Source organism: Malaclemys terrapin, chromosome 4, assembly GCF_027887155.1.
Source record: "Malaclemys terrapin pileata isolate rMalTer1 chromosome 4, rMalTer1.hap1, whole genome shotgun sequence".
In the NCBI taxonomy this organism is placed as follows: Eukaryota; Metazoa; Chordata; order Testudines; family Emydidae; genus Malaclemys; species Malaclemys terrapin.
Window position 1 is genome coordinate 23,192,396 of NC_071508.1, and position 23,195 is coordinate 23,215,590.

Consider the following 23,195-nt stretch of genomic DNA (forward strand, 5'->3'; position numbering starts at 1 on the left):
GTGGGCACTGACTGCAGAGTGTTGGGGCTCTGGGCAGGGAGACTGGCGTATACAGAGCGACCCGGTGACTTGGGAAGCTGGGTGCAAGGGAACAATCTACATTTCCATACAGTTCTATGTTTAGGAACAAAGAATGCAGGCCACACTCACAGCATGGGGGGCTCTAACCTGGGAAGCGGTGACTCTGGAAAAGACTTGGCAGTCAGGGTAATCAGCTGCCCATGAGCGCCCAGTGCGATGCTGGGGCCAAAAGGGCTAATGCCATCCTGGGATGTAGAAACAGGGCAAACTCCAGTTGTTAGAGAGGTTATTTTCCCTCTGTATTTGGCACTGGTGCGACCGCTGCTGGGATCCTGTGTCCAGGTCCGGTGCCCACAATTCAAGGAGAATGTTGATAAATTGGAGAGGGGTCAGAGAAGAGCCACAAGAGTGATTGGAGGATTGGGAAACATGCCTGACAGTGAGAGACTCAAGGAGCTCAATTAGTTCAGCTGAACGAAGGGAAGGTTACAGGGTGACTTGATGACAGTCTGTAAGTACCTACACGGGGAGCAAATATTTGATAATGGGCTCTTCAGTCTAACAGACAAACGTCTAACACGATCCAATGATTGGCAGCTCAAGTTAGACAAATCTGCAGAGATCTCCAGGCCAATCACTAAACCCGCCAGGTAACACAGCCCCAGTGTGTGTTTTACTCACCGCTATCTTCTCCACTAGCAGGGCTTTGCGGTCCATATCTATTTCTGGGCTCCATGCCACGATGTCTATGACGAGGTTCAGGATGGAATTCAAAAAATTCATTTTCTGGGCCTCGTCCTACGCCCCGCAGAGATTAGACACAAACAGGAAGGTTAGCGTGGAAAGGAGCTGCCAGTGGGAGAGATGTTAGAAAGCTTCCCCCCAGTGCTGCTCAGGCTTTGATATGCCGAGTGGCAGAAGGCCATTCATCTGGTAACAGGAGTGACTATCTGGGGAGGGCAGGGCAGCTCTGTGTGAAACCGGACTAGAGAGGGAGCAGCTCTCACGGGGTAGGTGTCCAAAGAGGAACTGCAACATGGGGGGTAGGCAGCCAGACAGTGTTACTGGGGGCTTGACAGAGTGGGAGGAACAGCTGGGTGGGACACCCTGACACCCCAATATTCGCCACTGTCATGTCATTAGGATATGTTTTGTACAAAGTACGTATTGTAAGGTATCATTCTAAAAGTCTTTATCTGCTAGACATTAATGTCTCATTGGATTGTATGTGCTATCGTTGTATGTGAAATTATGAAGTTCAGCTACGTCTGTGTTCCTGAAACACGTTGTGAGGTTCAAAACAGCCTTTCAGGTACAACAGTAAAAACGCCAAACAATGGCTTATTGAGGAAATGCACATAAGCAGCAGGGTTACCCCAGGAACTGTCCACAATAGAAACCTCTCCGAGAGAACGCTACACAATGGGAACTGTTGGACCCAGGTCACAGCAAAAGAGTTTTCCAGCGGGTGGGAAGAGGAGATAAAAGGGGAACAATGACATCAGGGGGGACCTCACGCTCCCTGCAATAAGACACCTGGAAACACCTGAGGGACAAAGATTGAACTATGAGAAGTGATGGTGCCAGGCTGGAGAGAGATTCCTAGCCTGTGTAAGAAAACCTGGGAAATCCAAGCTGCAAAGCCAAGGCAGCTTGTGCCTTAAGAATCTGCCCACCTGTTTATCACTCAGGGTGAGAATTTGCTCATGTAGAGCCTATCTATCCAGTGTGGAAAGCTTAGTTTGTGTGTTGTGTTTATTTACTAATGCAATCTGCTTTGTACCGTTAGCTATCTCTTATAACCACTTACAAGCTACCTCTTGTAGTTAATAATCTTATTGCTTGTTTATACCATAACCCAGTTTGTGCAATTAGTAACTGGGGGGAGGGGCAAAGAGTTGTGCATACCTCTCTCCACATGGAGGGAGGGGGCGAATTTCATAAAACCTTTGGGTCTGTACTCCAAAGGAGGTGGGCACCAGAGTACTGGGACAAGCCCTTTCACCTGAGTCTTCCCAGAGCTGATCTCAGTGTCTGTGTCTTTCTGCAGCTGGGCGTGGCCCTGCCTGAGTGTATGGCTGGAAGAGGCTTGTGAGCCTAGCCCAGCAAGACGAGGTAAAGGGGGCCCAGGCTGGCAGAACAGGTGGGCTCGGTGGTAGCCCGGTACAGCAGGTGGCACCTCAAAGGGGGGCAACCCATCACACTAGGGACTGACCAAATCCAGTGGGCACAAGTCCACAAGGGGCTGGAAATTGAAGCTAGACAAATTCAGACTGGAAATGTACGTTTTTAACAGAGAAAGTAATAGACCATTGGAACAACTGAGCAAGGGGCATGGTGGGTGACCTTTTGTAACTCAAGATGGGACTTTTTAAAATGCTGTAGTTTAAACAGGAATTATTTGGGGGCAGGTCCCTGGCCTGTGTTATACAGGAGGTCACAGTGGTTCCGTCTGGCCTTAGAATCCATGCATCATCTGGAGAAGGGCAGATGTGCATGTGGACAGGGCACTAGCTGACAGGTCAGAGGAGGGCTCTTGGTACCTGGTCATTGCCCTTCAGAAAGGAGTCTATGCATTCCAGGGCCTCTCTCTCCTTCCAGTTTGGCCCCTTAAAGCAGGCGGTGCTACATGGCCATCGTGAATCTGATCAAAGACAGAGCAGTGGTAATACCTGGGTCTGCCAAGCTGCAGTCTGGGTGACAGAGATCTTAGAGAAAACCCTTGCCCCCACTCCCGCCCCAGCAGGGGAGCAGCCCCGATGCACGGCAGGGTCTGGCACAGCGATCCCTGGCTTCCCCACCTCTTTGCTGCCCAGCCCAGTAAAGACCCAGTCGGAGCCCTGGTTCCCAGCGGCCACCCCACTTCCCCGCCCAGCATGCAGGCTCAGTCTGGGGATTTGGGGAGCGCCACACCTGGAAGGAGGGACGATGTCAGGCCATGAGGGGTGTCCCCACTCTCTGGCCCATTGCTGGAGGGGGCAGAGGGACTGGGAGTGAATCGGTCTGGTCCTTGCAGCAGGAGAGGGAACTGCTGCCCAGTCTGCATGGGATATGGGGACCCAGGGCCTGCCCGTTCTGCTTGTTCTCACTGCCTCTCCTGCCACCAACAGCCAGCCAGAGCCACTGGGTGTAACCTGGGCAGGCACTGGGCTCCCATCGTCAACACTCCCCCCAAATGCCCTGTGCTGCGACATGCGACAAAGGAGCCAACAGATGGGGCTGCAACATCAGGGAGCATCTTACGCTCTGGCCGGCGCCCTGCAATCCTAGGCTTTAACAACCCACCGTGCACCAAGCATCCCCTTCGACTGGTGGAAAACATCCTCCGACCCTGCAGCGTGACAGATCGGGGTGGGCGAGTCAGTCAGTCTCCACCTGATGCTTCTGCCGCTATACCCCAATCTGCTTTAGTGGCTGCAGCTGCTGCCAGCAGGAGGGGCCATTCCCCCCTGCCTGGGTTTTCCTGTCTCTCCATCTCGTGGCAACCCAGAGCAGTACAAGGTCTATGGAGTCCTCTCCCCACAATGACACCCTAGTTTTGCCCCCCAACCCCCACAGGGGCCAAGCCCCACCCCAATGCAGGGCCATGGCCCCAGCCATTTTTGCAGCCCCCTCCGCCCACCCAGAAGGCGCCCACTCACCGGGATGGCGCGCACACTGCTGCTGCTGCCATACCCTCCTCTGCCGACTCTTCCCTGGGGGAGGTTTTGTCTCCTCCCAGGCGAGCCTGGGCTCTGGGCTGCCCTCCTCAGCCATCCTACAAGAAGCCAGGACAAGGCATTGCTTGTGAGTGACGAGAGGCGATGGCCCTGTTCAGCATCAGGGCCAGCCCAGTTATTTCTGTCCCACCAGCACCTACAGATGCCAGCTGAGTTCAGGGCCCTGTTGCACCAGGTGCTGCAGACAATCGCTGGGCTGGAGGGCTCAGACTCTAACTAGCCAAGGCAGCCAGCAAGGAAACAAGGGAAGGGATGTGCTCAAAGTCACCCAGGATTAGAACCCAGGTGTCTGAACTCCCAGGCCAGCAGCCCATCCCACAGGCCAAACGGCCTCCTCTGGGTCACTCCCACCTCTCCTTCTCCCGGTTCACAAGCTGCACAGCAGACAGGCTGGATCCAACCACTCAGGATTCTTCCTGCCCAATGAAATGACCCTGATCCCTTCCCCAAGGAATATTGGGGCCGTGGCAGTTCGCAGGTGGGCGAGGCCAGCGGGGTGGGGGAGGTGGGGCGGGCTCGTGAGCAGCAGGAGTTGCTCAGATACACCCGTGAAGGGGCAGGAGCAGAAGGCAGGAGAGCGGCAGGGAGGCTGGTACCTTCTCATCCAACCTCGGTGTGGCTGGCGATGCAATGGAAAAGCAGAGGCGGGCAATAGAAGATTCTCCTACCTGGAGTCAGGAGTGGGCAGAAGCTGGCGTGTATATGGGCCACCCACTTTCTGCTGCCGGTGGCGGAGCTGAAATGGCTGGCTCAGCTTTCCCAGCGGCACGTGCCAGCTCTCGCTCTGCCAGAGCCAAGCCTGGCAGTGAGGGGATGAGGCTGTGCCAGCCAGCAGGGGGCGTGTCACAATGGGCAGGCGAGTCACAAGCCAGTCAATGTGTGACTGCCCAGCCATGGGCTGCCCCAGCCCAGACTAGTTCTGGCCTGGCCGGGGCTTTAGAGCCTCTCCTTCCCCACCGGGGTCATGGGAGGGACCTTCCGCTCCCCACAGTCACAGACTTTAGGCCGGAAGGGACCGCTGGGCTCATCTAGTCCCAGCTACTGCAGACCCCAGGCCAGAGCCCCTCCCCGCGTCCATACAGCTGGAGCCGGGGGGCGGGGTCTCCAGATCCCCGAGTGGGAGAATCAGTTCCATCCCGGTTCCTCCTCCTTGTGACAGCGCAGAACAGGGGTTCCCGAACGCTCCCCTCCCCCAGCTCCCAGCCCACGCGGGCGGCTCTTTGTCCTTGCCCAAGCTGCTGGGCGCCTTGGCCGTAGGATGTAAAATGGCCCCATCTCTGCTTCCCCTCCCACCGTGGCAACAACACAGAAACTGCTTTCATAGCACCCCCCTGCCCAACTGAGTCTCAGGCCTTGCTAGCCGCTCAGTGCCATGGCAGCCCCAGGAGATGATTGCTGCGGGAGTCTCGGCCCAGGGGGAGGCAGTGACTCCTAGAAGCAGGGAGAGCAGCAGCACCATAGATCAGGGAGGTCTGGCAATGCCAGTGGCTGGCTGGGGTCTGACAGCCCAGTCAACCAGAGCAGAGTGTCAAAGGCCAAACCCCTCTCACCACCAGTTCTGTAGCTCCCCCTTGCTTTTGGTCTGTCTTAGGCACCATCCTGGCCCTCATCCTCGTGGCATCAGAGCACTGTCCAACCTCGATTGCATTTATTCTAACCTCCCCCTGCAGGGCAGGGCCTGGCTGCTACCTCCACTGAACAGACAGGGAACTGCAGCACAGAGGGAATAAGGGATTTGCCTGAGGCCACACAGAGCATCTGTGGCAGAGCTGGGAATTGACTATGGGTCTCCTGGGTCCCAGGCTGGCACCTTCTCTTCCAACCTCCTGCCCCCTTTGTCCCTGGTTCAGTGTGAGCTGTGAGAGCTCTCTGGGGCACAGGAGCTGGCTGGTGCCCAGATGGAACTACATTGCCTATTGCACATATCTCGCTTTTCCCAAACATTGAGTCTGCTGCTACAACCATACCAGGGCCCGCCAGGATCCTTGCAGCTGGTCAGTGCTAAGTTTTGAACTGTGCTAAGTAGGGAAGACAAAATAGATCTTCCATCACTAGCGCAGCTCTGTGTTACTGGGGACTCACTGCTGGCTCAACCCAACCAGCCCTCCTCACACGGAGCCTGAAAATCCTCCAGCCCTGCTGTTCTCCTTTGTATTTCGGCAGTGCCCAGAGGGCTCAGTCCCGGATCACGGCCCTGCAGTGCTAGACATTGTACACACACAGCCCGATTCCCCCCACGCTGGGTCTCCTGAATGGCTCCTGCCCGAAGGCGGGACGGCTCTATTCCTCACCCAATGTCTCCTGCTGGCAGAGATGCTCTGAGAGACGTCTACGCTCTGGGTCTCTGGGCTTCCCGGGCTGGGAGGCAAGCGTGGCTGTCTCCGGGCGGTTCTGCTGACTCTCCAGCAGCTGCACTTCCGGTGTCCTAATGCAGCCCTAGTCCTCTCCAGTGCTCAGGGGCACTGTCCTGGCATCGGACTGTCCTGGTAAATAGAACAATGGCTCCTGGCACCCTGAGAATTCCTGTTCCCCCGGCAACCTCAGTGCCATTTCCTATGGAAGTGATGGTGTCAGCAAAGGTGATGGAGGTGGTCAGGCCTAGTGGTTGGAGCTGGACTCAGGGGGCGGGGCAGAGCATGGGTGGAGCAAGGCTGGACGAGACCAGGGCTGGAGTAGGACTAGGAACAGGGCTGGAGCAGGCTCAGCCTGTTGCCTATGTCAGGCAGGAGCGAGTTCCTGGCCCTGGAGTGATGTTGAGCGGACTGAGCTGCTGCTGTGAGACTGATATACCTGCTCTGGGAGACACAAGGCCAGTTCCTGGCTTGTGGATTAGCTGAAGCCCAGCACAGGAGGGAATCAGCACCTTACAGATGGCTCCCGGGACGCTTGGCTCCCGGCCCTCTGGGTATTGACATGCCAGGTGCAGGGGGTGAGGTGCAGCGCCAGGGAGGAGATTGGGGAGGCAGGAGCACTGAGGTGGGGCTGAGCGGGCAGGTGCTGAGGAGTTGCGGCCGGCTGGCCAGCAGAGAGGAGCAGCAGCAGCTCGGCTCTGGAGGGCCCAGCTGCAGCTCCACACAGGGCGCTGCCAGAGCCTGGCAGGCGGCTGGCTGAAGTGGCACTTTGTGATCTGGCACGGGCGGGAGCTAGCTCCCCACATCTGAACGCTCCGCAGCGCCGGTGGATTCAGATCCAAACCAGGATCTGGCTCCAAATTCACAGCTGGCCCCTTCCCCCGATCTGGAGCAGCTCGCACCGTCTGGGGGTGAAAAGAAGAACAGGAGTACTTGTGGCACCTTAGAGACTAACAAATTTATTAGAGCATAAGCTTTCGTGGACTACAGCCCACTTCTTCGGATGCATATAGAATGGAACATATAATGAGGAGATATATATACACACATACAGAGAGCATAAACAGGTGGGAGTTGTCTTACCAACTCTGAGAGGCCAATTAATTAAGAGAAAAAAAACTTTTGAAGTGATAATCAAGCTAGCCGAGTACAGACAGCAGAAGTAAATGCCCTGTACTATAAGATGATACAATTAAGTAAAGCTGGCATAATGAGGTGTATCGATTACATTAAAGTATTTATTGTATTTAGTCACATTAACTCATTTTTAAGTGCCCCAAGTTAGTTGCGTCTGTGGCATGACATACTGCAATATATAAGGTTGGGCAGGAACTCGCTCCAGTCGTCTGTCCTCCATGTAATTTCAGTCCACATACTATAATGTCGTTAATCCTACACCCACTATAACAACAAAAGTAATATGAATGTAGCACACCCCATTCCCTCCCTCTTCCCCCACAAAAGTGAGAGGCAGCTTCCTCTGACTGGCCGCAGCAGTGGTTTCTGCTCTGAAAGTTTCAGCCTCTTGCCTTGGCATGGCATAAACAAAGCGAGTGCTGCAGGTTTGCATAATCCTAACTCAGGTCACGTTGTATAAGCAAATACTGTGGCCTGAAAAGGGGGATTTGCCCCCTGTTGTCTGTAGCAATCTGAGCAAAAGGGCCCTGCTGGAAGCAAGCCAGGCAAAAATGTCCTTTACATTTTGTAGTGTCCGGCTACCACACAAACTTCCCTCTGCCTTGACGCAAGTCAGTGGAGATGTGCTTTACGTGAACTTGAGGAGATGGCCCCGCCCCTCTCTGGGGCCGATCCATAGTCCTTTCCATTGACTTCCGCGGGTCCTATGCACCTGGAAGTTTGGCTGTGTAACTGAAGTAGCCAGACACAGAAGCAGGCTGTCTTGGGATTTCTGGTGCTTGTTTCATTCCCCAGTGCCTGTTTCATATGCTCAGAGCAGGGGGGCTGGAACGGAATGGCTGAGAGCCATTGAACCAAACTGTAAACCCTGGATATGATGGAAATCACTTCAAGCCAGAGGGTGCAGCAGCACCTCCAGCACCCCTAGTTCCAGCACCTGTGGCTCAGAGATGTCCATGGAGAGGCCAGAGTGGGCTGGGGGGGGTGTTCGCTGCTTTGCCCACTGGAATTCCAAGTAGCCCTTCTCAACATTTTGCTGACGGCTGTCCCTTCTCCCACCTCTAGACATTTATTGATATTTGCAAAAATCTCCCCAAGACCAACGTGGCCTCCTTGATCTTCGCCCTGATCAGCACTGTGCTCCTTATTATTGTGAAAGAGCTCAACATGAAATACATGAAGAAGATCCGGGTGCCCATCCCCATGGAGATTGTCATAGTAAGTGACACCTGAGCTCTGTCATCCTCTGTCCATTAGAGAGGAAACAACCTTTCCCTGAAAGAGACTTTTCCCCTCATCTCTTCCCAGCCTTTGCAGGAAGGTGCCTATCTAGGACAGGCAGGGAAAGGGCCTAGATTTCAAAGCATAGGGGAAGCTGAGGCACCCCTACAGTATTCAGAGGAAACATTAAGAACAGTCCCACTTTGTCACAGTGAGGGAGTTGGAGAGTCTGTGGGAAGCCCCCTCTCTTGTGAAATCAACCACCCCCAGACGAGTTTCAGAGTAACAGCCGTGTTAGTCTGTATCCGCAAAAAGAAGAATAACTCTGAGAGGCCAATTAATTAAGAATTAATGGACACAAATCTGACATCAGGAATCAAAATACTCAAAAACCAGTGGGAGAACACTTTAACCTGTCTGGTCATTCAGTGACAGACCTGCGGGTGGCTATATTACAACAGAAAAACTTCAAAAACAGACTCCAAGGAGAGACTGCTGAGCTGGAATTGATATGCAAACTAGATACAATCAACTCAGGATTGAATAAGGACTGGGAATGGTTGAGCCATTACAAACATTGAATCTATCTCCCCTTGTAAGTACTCTCACACTTCTTATCAAACTGTCTGTACTGAGCTAGCTTGATTATCACTTCAAAAGTTTTTTTCTCTTACTTAATTGGCCTCTCAGAGTTGGTAAGACAACTCCCACCTGTTCATGCTCTCTGTATGTGTGTGTATATATCTCCTCAATATATGTTTCACTCTATATGCATCCGAAGAAGTGGGCTGTAGTCCACGAAAGCTTATGCTCTAATAAATTTGTTAGTCTCTAAGGTACCACAAGTACTCCTGTTCTTTTTGCGGATACAGACTAACACGGCTGCTACTCTGAAACCTGTCACTATGGAGTGTTTGCTCAGCTTGTTCCAAAAGTTATTGGGAGCCTTTGATCCGACACAGACACCTGGGGCTCCTGGTGGGGAAGGCAGTGAGTGAGCTACAGGAAAGATGGGGTTAGGGCTCTAGCTAAGGAGAAGGAAGGTCCAGGTTCAATTCCCTGCCCCAGGCTCCCTGGGGAAGTCACGCTGGGCCTCAGATCCCCGTTAGAACCTAGCCCTGCCTTACCGCCCAGTGGGTGCAAAGACTGGGATCTGTGAATTGCTTTGAGATCTGCTGACGCGAAGAGCTAGGAGGTGTTATTACTGCACGTCCCATGCCCAGGGATGCACCCGCCGAGCAGCGTTTGGCTACTCGAGCGGGTGTCGTGCTGTCAGTTGTGTGTCTGTGGCCCTTGTTGTGGAGCGGAGAGTTCCCACTCTTGCCAAGAGCTTTTCTCTCCTGATAGCCTCCTTTGCTGCACCTCCCCCTTGGGAGGGCTCCGATCCCCACTTCCCTCCAGACAGGGAGGGACTCGCGGGGACCTGGGGCAGCAATATCATCTTTCGAAGGTCTCCCCCACCCTAACCTATCCTTTTCCTTCCTTCCCTTCCTCCCACCCCACCCTGGTCAGCCCCGCTCTATGACCCCAAACCAGACATGCCCAGCCAGCTCAAACCCTTTGCACCCTGCCGTAGACTTGCTCTCGGGCCCAGTGTGGTGGCAACCACAGCCCCAGGTGAAGCAGGAGGGACCGGATTCCATCATGTAACCCTTGCCGGTGGAGCTGAGCATGGGGGAGGGAGGCTCTCTTCTGGATCATCCTCGCTGGCATGTACTGACTTGGTAGCACTCCTCCACCCTCACTACAGCATGCAGCTCCCCTGAGCCGGCCCAGCGAGTGGGCTTACTCTAACACACAACACCCAACTGCAGGAGAGCCCTGAGCCGGGCTGCAGATCCGAGAGATCCCTGGGCTGTAGTGGTGAACGGTGGGGGAAATGCCACCAGTTCCGCACAGCAGTGGCTCCTCCCTGTGGCCGAGCAGCCCCGAAGAGCTCAGCAGGTCTCCTGGGCCTGCTCCCTCCCTCCCCTCCCTGGGACTTTTGTTCCCACTGAGCAGCTAAGGGGCGTGCTTTGCCTGCAGGATTCTGCAGACAGTACCCGCATCTCCATCACCTTCTTCCGACTTTTCCGGGTGATGCGGTTGGTGAAGCTGTTGAACCGGGGGGAAGGAGTCAGGACCCTGCTCTGGACCTTCATCAAGTCCTTCCAGGTGCGTATGGACCAATTCCCAGTGTGGCTGGGCAACTGGCTTTGAAGATGGGACCTTCAGCCCCAAAGCACAGGCCTCTACTGCTCAAGAGCTCCATTAGCCAGTAGCAGCAGCAGGCTGTTAACCTCGATATGGACTGGTCACTAGCTGGCACGCACTTGACATGTATGTTATCCAAGCATCTAGGAGTTCAGGAGGAGCCAAGAAGGGCTTCCCAGATGCTCATTCATACTGGTGTCAGCATGTCTCAGAGCCTCAGTTGGCCCCATATTCCTCAGACCAGATCAGTAAGATCGCCAGCTCCCTTGGACAGGAACTTCCAGGACTGGAGGGGCGCTGAGGGTGCTCTCCAGCACCTCAGTAGTAGGCACCTGTTTGTGCTGAGATTGTGCATGTCCCTTTCTCCCTCCCCCGCCCCCCCCTGCCCCAGTGCTTGTCCCAGCTGCAGGGGCAGGGAGCTCCCTGTGCAGGCTGTGGAGTGAGTGACAGCAGCAGGAATGCTGGAGAACTGGTGTTTTTAGTGGCAGCTTCCAGCCCCAGCCAGTAGCAGACAGCCTCACTCTCTGGCCAGCTGCCCCGCTGGACCCCTGGCTGGCACCAGAGCTTGGTAGCTCCAGCCCGGAGAACTCCTACTCCTAAAGCAGGCGGGATCCACAGCGGGGATAGGCTGCTCCCTCTCAGCTCCACTCCCACATGAGCCCTGGACCTTTTGTCTCACAGGCCCTGCCCTACGTGGCGTTGCTGATCGTGATGCTGTTCTTCATCTACGCTGTGATCGGGATGCAGGTAAGGAGGTGGGGACAGCGCTGGGGCCCCAGCTGGCAGGGCGTGGGAGAGCCAGGATCCAGGGAGCAGGGGTCACCCCTCGGGCACTCCTGCCGCACGACAGATACAACCCCACTGTCTTTCCACCAGGGGGGGTCTCAGAGTGCTCTGTAGTCACTAGTGAATCAAGCCCCAGCAGCCTCCCTGCCAGGGGGAGACCATGTTATTATCCCCATTCCACTGATGGGGAAACTGAGGCACAGAGCTGTCAAACTCCTACGGCTTCACACAGCAAGTCAGTCGCAAAGCTGGGAACACATCTTGGGCCTCTGACTCCCAGCGCTGTGCCCAGTCCACAAGGTCATCCTGCCAGGCCAGCCCTTTCCCTGTGGTGCCAGGCTATTGGCTGGAAAGGAGCCAGCGGGAGCAGTGGTGAGGCCAGGAGCGGGAGCACGTGGGGTGGAGGGTAGCGACGAATGCCTATGGCAGGGCGTTCCTCTGCAGGGCAGCTGGGACCTGAGCATGTCATTCACACATGTTTGGGAAAATCGCCCTGGTGGATGGAACCCAAATCAACCGGAACAACAACTTCCAGACCTTCCCACAAGCCATCCTGCTGCTCTTCAGGTCTGTGTAGGCCCCCACCCCTTCCTCATCCCACCGCATCCCTTCCCATTCCATCCCCTGGGGGTGCCCGGTTGTCACGGAGTATTGGGGAACTCAGGGCCCTGCACCCCCGGCTTCCTGCGATTCACTGCGACTCTCAGCCAGCCAGTAAAGCAGAAGGTTTATTTGGATGACAGGAATACAGTCCAAGACAGGTCTTGCAGGCACAGACAACAGGGACCCCCTCAGTTAGGTCCATCTTGGGGTCCCAAGGCATCCCAGCCCAGCCCCCCTTGGGAGGTCAGAGCCATCTCTGCCTCCCAGCCATCTCTCCAGCCTGCTTCCCACACTCTGGCTTCAGCGACCCCTCCCACAGCCTTTGTTCAGTTTCCCGGGCTAAGGAGTCGCCTGGCCTTCAACCCCTTCCTGGGTTCTCGTGTTACACACTCAGGTATGCGCCCTCGGGCTGTCTCCCATCCTCCAATGCAGACTATTCCAGCCACACTCCCCTGTCAGCATTCACAGACCACAGTGAGAACAGGCCCAGTTCGTCACACCGGTACAGCCAGCTTGGGGGCATTTGTAATGCAGAGCCACTGCTGGGGGAAGCCAGCCTGACTTCCCCGAGAAGCGAAGACCCCAGGGCTAGTCCCTCACTCCCACGGGTCATTAAAGGGCCCCTCATGTGTGCCATGAGGTTGCACTGGATCACAATGCACCAGTCCATGGCGGTGCAACACAAGGGCCTGGGTCCCCCTACACGGAAGCAACAATGAGGTGTAACCATCCTGGCACTGTCATCCTGACCATCCCCAGGAGCTGGACCCAGCACCTCCAGAGCTGAACATGGAGCTTGTGCTGCGGGGCTACGATCCAGAGCCTCAAAGATATTTCGGCATCACAAGCCAATTAACTCCCCACCCCCAGCCAGGGTTTGCAATTCTACCACTGGAGCAGATGGGTAAAGCACAGCTTTCTCTTGATTCCTTCAGGGGAAGAATCAAACATCTGGATGTGGTGACCCTGCTGAGATGCATCCAGCCTCCCCTGGGCTTTGGGAAGTTCTGTCCGCACCGTGTGGCTTGCAAGGTAACTACCCCTTTGCAAAGGGAAAGGTTCCATGATTGACATGCTGAACGGCTCTATCCCAGTCCCGGCCCCCTCCCTCCAGCACACCCTGCAGCCTCTGGGTTCCCCAGCTCCCACCGAAAGGGGCTGGGGAGAAATCCAGGGTTGGTTTTGTGTATCCTCGTGATCTGATATCAAGTGTTTAATGGAGAAGGAAGCTTTTGGGGGGAGCAAGACAATTTAAACGGGTGGACACACTTCAGGTTTCCTGAATTATAATCCTCCATGGTACAGTCAGTCCAATACAAGGCAGAGGTCCCCACCTCTGAGAAGACCCTGAAGCTCTTGGTCAGACACAAATCTCAGCTAGAGATGGGTCCAAGCTTCATGGCTCAGCTCTAGTGTCCCCATGTTCAGGTTTGGGGTTGGGGACCAGGCCCTTCTTCAGCTTCGGTGGGTCCCATTGTAGCTGCATGAAAGCTCTTATGGTGGGAGTCCAAACTCCTCAGCGGGGAACGTGTCCCATTGTCCGCAGGGGGCAGCTCTCCAAAAGCCGGGGGCTGCAGAGGGAGCAGGGAGAGTGGGCGGCACTTCTTCCTGCACCCGCTCATTCTCCACAGAGCATGGGAGACATTTCTGACTCGTGCCATCAAAGCGTTAACAAAGCCACCCAGTTCCTGGGTCAGAGTTCAAGGCAGTTTTGCCATTTTAAACCAGCTGTGGATTTTGGAGCACTGGATGAAATGGCATGTTATCAAAAGGCCATGCAGTCTTATCCCAGAATCCTTTGGGTTGGACGGGCTCTCTAGTGGATCCTCTAGTGCACCCCGCTGCCTTTGTGGTTGAATGGATTTCACTGATCCCATCCCTGATAGAAGGATGTCTTGGTCCTGCTTTGAGCAGGGGGTGGGACTAGATGGCCTCCTGAGGTCCCTTCCAACCCTGATATTCTATGATTCTATGTCTTCCCAATTCCCTCACCTTCGACATCTCCCCTGGTGAGGCCACACCTGCCATATGCAGCCTGCCGAATAAACCAACCTGTCTGAGAGTTATAACCTTTAACCTGACTGTTCCCATGCAGCCTATGCCTCCGTGGTCTGTCTTTGCTGACTGGTGAGCTGTTAGGGTGACCAGACAGCAAACGTGAAAAATCGGGACGGGGGTGGGGGGTAATAGGAGCCTATATAAGAAAAAGACCCAAAAATCAGGACTGTCCCTATAAAATCGGGACATCTGGTCACCCTATGAGCTGTGCTCTGGAGAGCGTCCTTTGCACAAGTGCCGTGCAATAGAGATGGATCTCCGTTGTCATGAATATAAAGGGTACTCTTTCTAAGGGGGCTGCTGGACACAGATGGACCAGGAGGGTCTCTCTGGTTCCCTAGCTCTCAGACTGTGCTGCCATTGTCACGACGCAACATCTTCCTTAGGCCTGGCCTGAGTGGTCCTGCCGGGGTCTGCTGCCGGCCCTGTGCGTGGGAAATGTGCTCCGGGCTGGGGGTGAACGCAGTTGTCGTTTGTTGTGTAGCGCCTGGTGTGCATGAACATGCCTCTGAACAGCGATGGCACCGTCACCTTCAATGCCACTCTCTTCGCTCTGGTGCGGACTGCCCTCAAGATCAAGACGGAAGGTGAGGGACACGCTCTGTCTGCTTTGGTGCCCTGCCCTGCCAGCATAGCGCTGGCTGGTGCATCTATAGAGACTGCCTCCAGAATGCTTCCCTAGCCCCACCCATGCAGGGGTCCCTCCCCAGCCATCAGCGTGAGATGTGAGTAATATCGGCTACCCTGGTGCATTTCATCTGAGACCGAGGGCCAGATCCTTTGCTGCTGCAAATCAGCATGACTTGACTTCAAAGGAGAGTCGCCTGTTTACACCTGCTGGGAACTTGGCCCCTTGTAATTTAGCCTCACAACACCCATGTGAGGTAGGTGAGGGTTGTGTAGGGATCCTTTCACCCATCCACAGAATGCTGCCTTCTTCTCTGAGGAGTGTCCCTGGCGGTGCTCCACCCCAAGCACCTTTGATTGGAGATGTTCACTAGCAGTGCCTGTTCGTCCCATGCATGCACTCCAGACATCCCCGGGCTCCGTACTGAGGGTATATAGAGCTGCCCAGGCAAATTGCCCTCGATTCCTTCTCAACTACCCGCTGGCCTGAGACAGAGCATCAAGCTTGCCCTCTTCCGCTTTGCTCTAGCTTAGCCTCGAGTTCCTAGTTCAAGGTTTAGTTTAGTTTACTTGTCTCTCTCCTTTATTTTATAATTGTCCCTCTTCGGTTAATTTGAGGAGGTTCTGCTTAATAGCCCCTTTTTTCCTCCTCCCCCTTCCTGAGGGGTTTGCCTTGGGGATTGTCATCAACCTGGTGTGCCGGGATTCCTGGATGCAAGCACTGCCTTTCCCGCTGGGAATCGACCCTGGTCAGCGACGGACATTCCCAGTGTATCCACTGTCTGGGACACACCTTCAATTCCAGCCAACTCCAAGATCTGCTCAGCTTTTCAAAGCAGATCTAAAAACTCCTGGAGATTCAGCTTAGGATCCTCATGATGGAGCTCGCCATCCAACCAGCTCAGGGTCCAGGCCCAAGAGACCCCCTGTACAGCCGCAGCCAAGTGAGCACAGTGCCCCCCAATCGCCGTACCCCGCTCGCCTAGGACTTTGCGGGTAGGAAGACAGAGCGCACTGCTCAAATTCCCAAGCGGAGTTCCGGCTCTCCTCCTGGACGGCCCACTTCAAACGACCCTCAGTCACCATCAAGATCGACCGTTTCAGAGACCTCCTGTCCCAGGTGTCAGGAATGAGGGCCTGCAGCTGAGCCTGGGACTAGCTAGTCTCCAGGCATAGCAAGCCCAGATGGGCTGCAGCAGGACCACCTGACTGGCTGAAGGGAACCAGCCAGTGTGCTTGTAAGCCCAGCAGCAGGTCACTGGCTGCTCAATGCTTCACCCACAGCTGCAGTCACCCCAGGCCTATCTTGCTCCAGCCTTGTTCTGCCCACTCCCAGCCCTGCCCCAGCCTGATTCCTGTTTAAACCCAGTTTACTCTGGCTCTGGACTCTGACTCCTTCTTCCTGACTCCGGTTCTGCCCCTTGGGTCCAGACTAAAGCTCTGATCCTTGGTTCTGGTTCCCAGTCCCTCCTTGCTCTGGCTCCAACTAGTAGGCTGGGCTGCCCCGGTCCTGACACCGGGAAGGGCACCGCTGAGGCTCCATCCTGCTACAGAAATTACCCTAAATGCTCTGCCTCTAAAAAGTCTGTAGCATAAACAGACTTCCTCCGAGCTCAGCATCTTCAGTATCAGCGCTATTGACTAGACAGATGCCACCAGAACAATCCGCACCCTCAGTACTGACACTGGTCGCGTCAGAGCCCCATCCAGTCCAGGTTCACCCAGTACCACAGAAGTTTAGATTCTCCAAAGACTTGCTGGAGTCTGATGAGCCAGAATGGGTACCACATGGCTATCGGTAGTGAAATCTGCAGGGCCTCTGAGACCTTACTTTCCTCCGGTACCCCCGGGTTCTCCTGTACCACCTGTCCCAGGTGGAGAACCATCCTCGCCTCCAATGTCTGCTCCTCCTCTGGACTGTGCTGAGGACTCCACTTCAGATTCTCAGCTATCTGTGCGGGGATCCTCTAGGTACCACCATAGCAGCATCTCTCCTGATACCTTTGTGACGGGCTGGACCCCCTGGGATGTCACCTGCTGTGCTGGGATTTCACTGAGTCAGACCATTCTGCCAGCCCGGGCCCCCCTTTATCTGGTCTTGCTGGGCTCGGCTCCCCCGTCTTTTCCAGCCCAGCACACAGGCAGGGCCACACCCACCTGCACAGAGAGACAGAGATTCACTCTGGGAAGGCTCAGCTTAAGGAGCTTGCCACAGCACCCAGATGTCCACCCTCCCTTGGAGTACAGACCCGAAATTATATGAGATTCGCCTCTTCTCTCAGTGTGGAGGAGGGTGTGCACATCTTCCCCCCCCCCCCAGTTAGAAATCACATTGACTGGGTTCTATTGTAAACCAGAAATAAATGTATTAACTAGAACAGGTGTATTTTAAATAGTTAAGGAGGTAGCAGACAGAACAAAGCATATCTGCCCCAAGTGTTTTCTCCAAAGTCCTGGCAATAGTAGCTGTGCACAGATGGGGAATAATCATCTTTCCTACCACGACAACTGGCTGTTCAAGGACCATTGTATGTCAAAGTCTTCTCTGCAATACAGAAGCCATCTGTAATGTCCACTTTGACTCCAGTTCAACAGATAAACTTCACAGGAGCATCTCTGAATGCCCGAACATCCAGAGCTTACCTTCCTTCCGACAGATTTCTGATACTGATGAGTCTTATTGCCAAGATCAAATAACCCCCTGACAAGAGCAAGAAATTGCCTCCAACTGCTGGCTCATATGGCAGCTTGTACTTTCATAACACAACATGCCAGGTTACATCTTGCTGCTTCCAGGGTTGGCTCAGAATAGTCTATCACCCGAACAAACAAACAGTCTAGACAATCTGGTGTCTGGCCCTCATCATGTGCTACACTCGCTCAAGTGAAGGACCTGTCCAAAGTCCGTGCAGGAGTTCCTATCGCCCAGCCGCCTCCTACCATCGCCATAACTTTGGATGCCTCACTTGTGGGATGGGGAGTGCAGCTAATGGGACACACAGTCCAAGGCAAATGGTTGTCTCAAGAGTCTCTCCTGCACATCAACCTCCTAGAATTAGGAGCAGTCAGGAATGCCTGTATCCACTTGCCTCCCTTAAGCAAGGGCCAATCCATGAAGGTCATGACAGACAATGTAACCTGCATGTTCCACGTAAATCTCAGGGAGGGGCGAGATCCCCTTCTCTTTGTGCTGAAGCAATAAAGCTGTGGAATTGGTGTCAAGCCAGTCACGTCCTCACAGCCGCTTACCTTCCGGGCATGCAGAGCACCATGGCCAATGATCTGAGCAGACATTTCTCCCACGATTATGAGTGGGAACTGGACCTTCAGATCCTCAAACAGAGATTCCTGACCTGGGGTTTACAGAAGCAGACATCTTTGCAATTACCGCCAACAGAAAGTGCAAGAAATTCTGCTTGAGAAGAGGATTGGGCCATCCGTCGTTGGGAGACACCTTTCTCATTCCTTGGGCCTACTCTATACATCTCTGACACCATTGATTCAGAGGGTGTTGAACAAGATCAAACGAGACAAAGCCAGAGTCAGTCTAGTTGCACCAGCTGAGTTGAGGCAGGTCTGGTACCCTTCCGTGACTCACTTCACTTCCTGTTCAGCATTGCAGCTTCCAGCCATGTCCTGTGTGCTATCCCAGGACTCCAGTCGGACTCTCCATCCCAACCTGGCCATCTGCTGACTCCAAGCTTGGTTCCTCAGTGGTTTTTGGGGATAGAGGTTTCCCATTCGACAGAGATCCAACAGGTCCTATTAAAAACATCAGAAAGATCTCTACTAGAAATACCTTCAAAAATGGACCTTGTTCCTTCTTCCCTCTCCCCTGTTTTTGGTTATCTATTGGATTTAAAGTATTCAGCTCTTTCTGTGAGTTCCGTCAGAGTTCATTCATCAGCTACGACAGCCTTCCGTTCCCCTGTGCAGGGATTCATTCAGGCTTTGCTCATCCCACGACAGCAAAATTCATCAAGGAATTGGTTAACCTTTTCCCGCAGAGCCTGCTCCCGTATGGGATTTGAACTGTCTCATGAAATCTCCCTTTGAGCTGCTCACTAAGTGCTCTCTGGTGCACTTACCTACGAAAGTGGCATTCTTAGAGGCAGCATTGGGGAATTAGGAGCATTGGGGAATTAGGAGCACTGGGGAATTAGGAGCATTGATGGCTGATTTCCTGCCCCCCTTCCCTGTTTTTTTCAAGGATAAGGTTTTGTTAGGCCCACATCCCAAGTTCATACCTAAAATATCCTCTGATTCGCTCATTAACCAAGTTATCCGCCTTCCTGTGTTTCCCCCAGACCCACGCCAGACTAGAGAGGAAGCTGCCCTCCACAGCTTGGATGTTAGAGGGGCGTTAGCTTCTCTTTGGACAGAACCAAGCCATTCAGACAGTCTCCCAGACAGTTCATCTCAGTTGCGGACAGATCCAAAGGATCCACAGTCTCCCCCCAGAGACTCTCAAAGTGGGTTTCCAGTTCCATTCATGCTTGTTCCCAGGCTGCTAACGGTCGGCCCCCTCGAGAAGAATAGCCCAGTCTCCAGCCTGCCTCCAGGGCACTCTTCAAAATGCAGCCATTGCTGAAATTTGCAGAGTGACGACCGAGGCCTCGGTGCACACTTTTCCCGAACGCTGCGCCCTGGTACACGCCTCTAGGTCAGAGGCAGCTCCACAGTTCCCTCCTCCTTCAGGGGCTACTGCAGTGGAGCACCCATTGGGACACTCCTTGTAGAAGAAGGAGCGGTTACTCACCTTGTGCAGTAGCTGGAGGTCTTCAAGATGTGTGGTGTTATGCGTGCTCCACTACCCACTCTCCTTCCCCTCTGCTTTGGAGTTCTGTCTCACGGGACTTCAGGGTCGAGAAGGAACTGAGGGCAGTTCACTTGCGCAGCCATGTTTATCCCCGGCACAGGGTAGGAGGCTGCTGGGAGGGCATGCATGGGCCGAATGGGAACAGCTACCAAAAATCTCCAGTCAGAGGCGCATGGGGCACATGCGCACCTGAAGTGGAACACCTATAGGGACACACCTCTCGAAGACCTCCAGTTACTGCACAAGGTGAGTAACCTCTCCTTCTCTGGGTGGGATACAGAAGCCATCGGAGCGCAGGTAGCGACACCACCCAGCAGGTAAAGACAGGAAGGTGAACCGCAATTCCATCTATTTTAAATGGCAGAGGGAAATTTGGGAGGTGGGATTGAGATGGAAGTAGGGTTGCCAACTGTCTAATCCCACAAATCCAAACACCCTTGCCCCGCCTCTTCCTGAGGCCCCGCCCCTTCTTTGAGGTGCCTCCCTCTCACTCCATACCCCCTTCCTCCGTTGCTCGCTCTCTTCCACCCTTACTCACTTTCACTGGGCTGGGGCAGAGGGTTTGGGTGTGGGAGGTGGTGCAGGCTTTGGGCTGGGGCTGAGGGGTTCAGAGTGTGGAAGGGGGCTGCGGGCTGAGGTTGGGGTGCAGAAGGGGGTGCGGGCTCTGGAAGGGAGTTTGGGTTTGGGAGGGGGCCCAGGGCTGGGGCAGGGGGTTGGCATGCAGGCTCCAGTCGGGCGGCACTTACCTTGGGCCACTCCCGGAAGTACCCAGCATGTCCGGCTCCTAGACTGCTCCGCGTGCTGCCCCTGCCTTCAGGCACCTCCCCCGCAGCTCCCATTGGCTGCAATTCCCAGCCAATGGGAGCTGCAGAGTCGGCACTCAGGGTGGGGGGAAGCGTGTAGAGACCCTCCCTGGCTGCCTCTCTGCCTAGGAGCTAGAGGGACTTGCCAGCTGCCTTTGGGAACGGCGCAGAGCCATGGCAGGTAGGGAGCCTGCCTTAGCCCCGCTGCGCTGCCAGACTTTTAGTAGCCTAAAATCTCCCGGATTGGCGTCAGTAGCCTCCCGGCCAATCCGGGAGGGTTGGCAACCCTAGATGGAAGCTGGGAAGGCCATCAGGGTCAGCACTTGTAAAAAGGTGCCCTTGCATTTTTAATGGCCATAAATGGCCAAGACAACAGTTTCGTATCTCAAAAACCAATAGCCTCGTCCACATGGTGACCCCTAACAGCCCTCTCTTAGGGCACTGACTACTTCCCATGTTACCAAAGCTGTTTCCTGTAGCATCCAGGTGTGCCAGCAAAGTCTCCCATCCACAGCCAGGCCAGACTGTTCCCTGTTTAGCATGTTAAAGCCCAAGCTCACAGCCCAAGATAGCCGTCACAGCATGCTGAGTGAGCCCGCTCCCTAGGCTCACTCCTCCCATTTTTCTAGGCTTGTCCCAGTTTCAACAAGGCCAGGGTGTGTCATCCCATCCTGCCGCCTCTCACTCTTCAGGCACCATGCCAGGACAGAGCCACAAAGTCAGGATGACAAGAGACAGTGTTTTTTTTTTTTTTTTCCCAAATGAACCTAATGCAAGTGGTGGGAACACAGACACAGCTGCGAGGGGAACCCCGAGTGCTCTAGAAAACACGGATGGGCCTTCACATGAGTGACCGCTGACAGGATGGATTTCACCCACTGCATCTTGGCTTTCCCTTTAGCCATTGGCTGTGTGCGGTGTTCCCTCGGAGCGGAATGAACGGATCGGTGGTTTGTTTCCCCACAGGTAACTTTGAGCAGGCCAATGAAGAGCTGAGGGCCATTATCAAGAAGATCTGGAAGAGAACTAGCATGAAACTCCTGGACCAGGTCATTCCACCAATTGGAGGTGCATTTTTGCCATGCTCCCTGGCTTATTTCTCCCCAGCACCCTCTGCCTGCCCCCTCCGCTGCCCCACACCGCTCGGACGGGGGCTGGGTATAGCCACTGGGCAGTGTTAATGGCCTCACTTGGCTTTCTCCCCTCCAGAGGATGAGGTGACTGTGGGCAAGTTCTACGCGACCTTCCTCATCCAGGAGCACTTTAGGAAATTCATGGAGCGCCAGGAGGAGTATTATGGGTATCGGCCCAAAAAGAACGCCATTGCTATCCAGGTCAGTGCAAACAGGTCTGGGGATCCCAGCTGCTCCTCTTGCCTGGATAAAACAGCCAGCTTGTCCCTCCTGCACAAGGGCAGGGCAGGGCTCAGGGGGCAGAATTGCCTAGTGGATAGAGACCCAGGCTCGGCCACCAGCACCGCTGGGCAAGTCATTTCCCCTCTCTGTGCCTCAGTTCCCCCAGCTGTAAAATTGGGATAGGAACATTGACCTCTGTGGTAAAGCACATTGGGATCTCCTCATGAAAAGTGCTTCACAAGAGCTAGGTGGTGGTGTTGTTATATGCTGGGCAAGGTGGGAAGCAGGCCTAAGTATTTGAAGGTGTCGGTACGAGGCTGGCAGAGGAATTCTCGAGGACGGCCGGAGAGGAAGCACTGGGACGGAGCTGAACAAAGGAAAATGGAGACAGGGGAACAGTCTGTGGGTGGAAGCTCCGTCCCTTAGAACACTGAAAATGGGGCTGCACAAAGGGTACGTTGCATGGGAGAGCCTGTGGATGACCCCAAACAGGTCTCAGTGTGTAAGTGGGGGGACCTCATGTTAAGAGGAACAGTCTTGAAATGGAGGAGGCTGGCCCGGCCTAAGGGAGCGCTTGGAGGCTGCCTCCTCGGGGCCTGGCAGTTGGTCTCTGCTGCACACACTTTGGACTGGGGCCTTGACTGAGCTCTGGGCTTTCAAGGGCTTCCCATGATGGAATCTCAGAGCTGGTGCCCCCACACCACCCTTCCTGCAGCCCTGCTCCTTCCACGAGAGCCCAGACTCAGTCTCTACTGAGGTAGCGCGCTCTAGAGGAGTAAGCACGGTGGTGAGCAGCAGGACTCCTGGGTTCTTTCCCCGCTCTGCCACTGACTCGTGTAGCCATGGGCAAGTCACCTCCCTCCTATCTGCCTCGGTTTCTCCACCCATGAAATGGGGACAAAGAAGCAGGAACAAGGGGAAGGTCTGAGGCTCGTGTCGCTCCCTGCCCCCCCTTCTGGCTGATGAAACGAACAGCCCCACGCAAGAGTTTCAAACTGGAGTCCAGTCTCCCTGCGTCAGAGGTCCTGGGGGCATGTCCCAAGCACAGAGGACTCCTCCCCTGGGCAGATGGGGGCATTTCTCTTGTCCAACCTGGAATGCAGCCATGTCTCAGGGTTCCCATGGCCTCCCTGCGTGGTGTAGGATCATCATTGGGGGGGGGGGAGAGATAGCTCAGTGGTTTGAGCATTGGCCTGCTAAACCCAGGGTTGTGAGTTCAATCCTTGAGGGGGCCACCTAGGGATCTGGGGCAAAATCAGTACTTGGTCCTGGTAGTGAAGGCAGGGGGCTGGACTCGATGACCTTTCAAGGTCCCTTCCAGTTCTAGGAGATAGGATATCTCCATTTATATAAAATCTGTCCCTGGGTATCAAATCCAATTCCAACATGTGCAAGGTGAGATGTGCCAGCCCCCATGGCCCTGCAAGAGGGGCAGAGATGCCGCTGCCCTAGAGAGATGCCCCATTGTGTGAAGTCCCCCTTTCCTCCACACCCAGTGCACA

The 23,195-nt window shown here is 54.7% G+C and overlaps 1 protein-coding gene across 1 annotated transcript in view; it reads left to right on the forward strand.

Annotated features, from left to right (window-relative positions):
- The first annotated feature begins 2,650 nt into the window (after positions 1-2,650).
- LOC128836061 (voltage-dependent L-type calcium channel subunit alpha-1S-like) overlaps positions 2,651-23,195 on the forward strand; it is a 36,625-nt gene continuing 16,080 nt past the window's right edge. The window contains exons 1-9 of the mRNA XM_054026082.1: positions 2,651-2,686; positions 8,294-8,446; positions 10,475-10,603; positions 11,324-11,390; positions 11,905-11,995; positions 12,967-13,063; positions 14,574-14,676; positions 21,305-21,406; positions 21,548-21,672. Coding sequence (XP_053882057.1) covers positions 2,651-2,686; positions 8,294-8,446; positions 10,475-10,603; positions 11,324-11,390; positions 11,905-11,995; positions 12,967-13,063; positions 14,574-14,676; positions 21,305-21,406; positions 21,548-21,672 — 903 coding nt within the window. The remainder of the gene's footprint in view (positions 2,687-8,293; positions 8,447-10,474; positions 10,604-11,323; positions 11,391-11,904; positions 11,996-12,966; positions 13,064-14,573; positions 14,677-21,304; positions 21,407-21,547; positions 21,673-23,195) is intronic.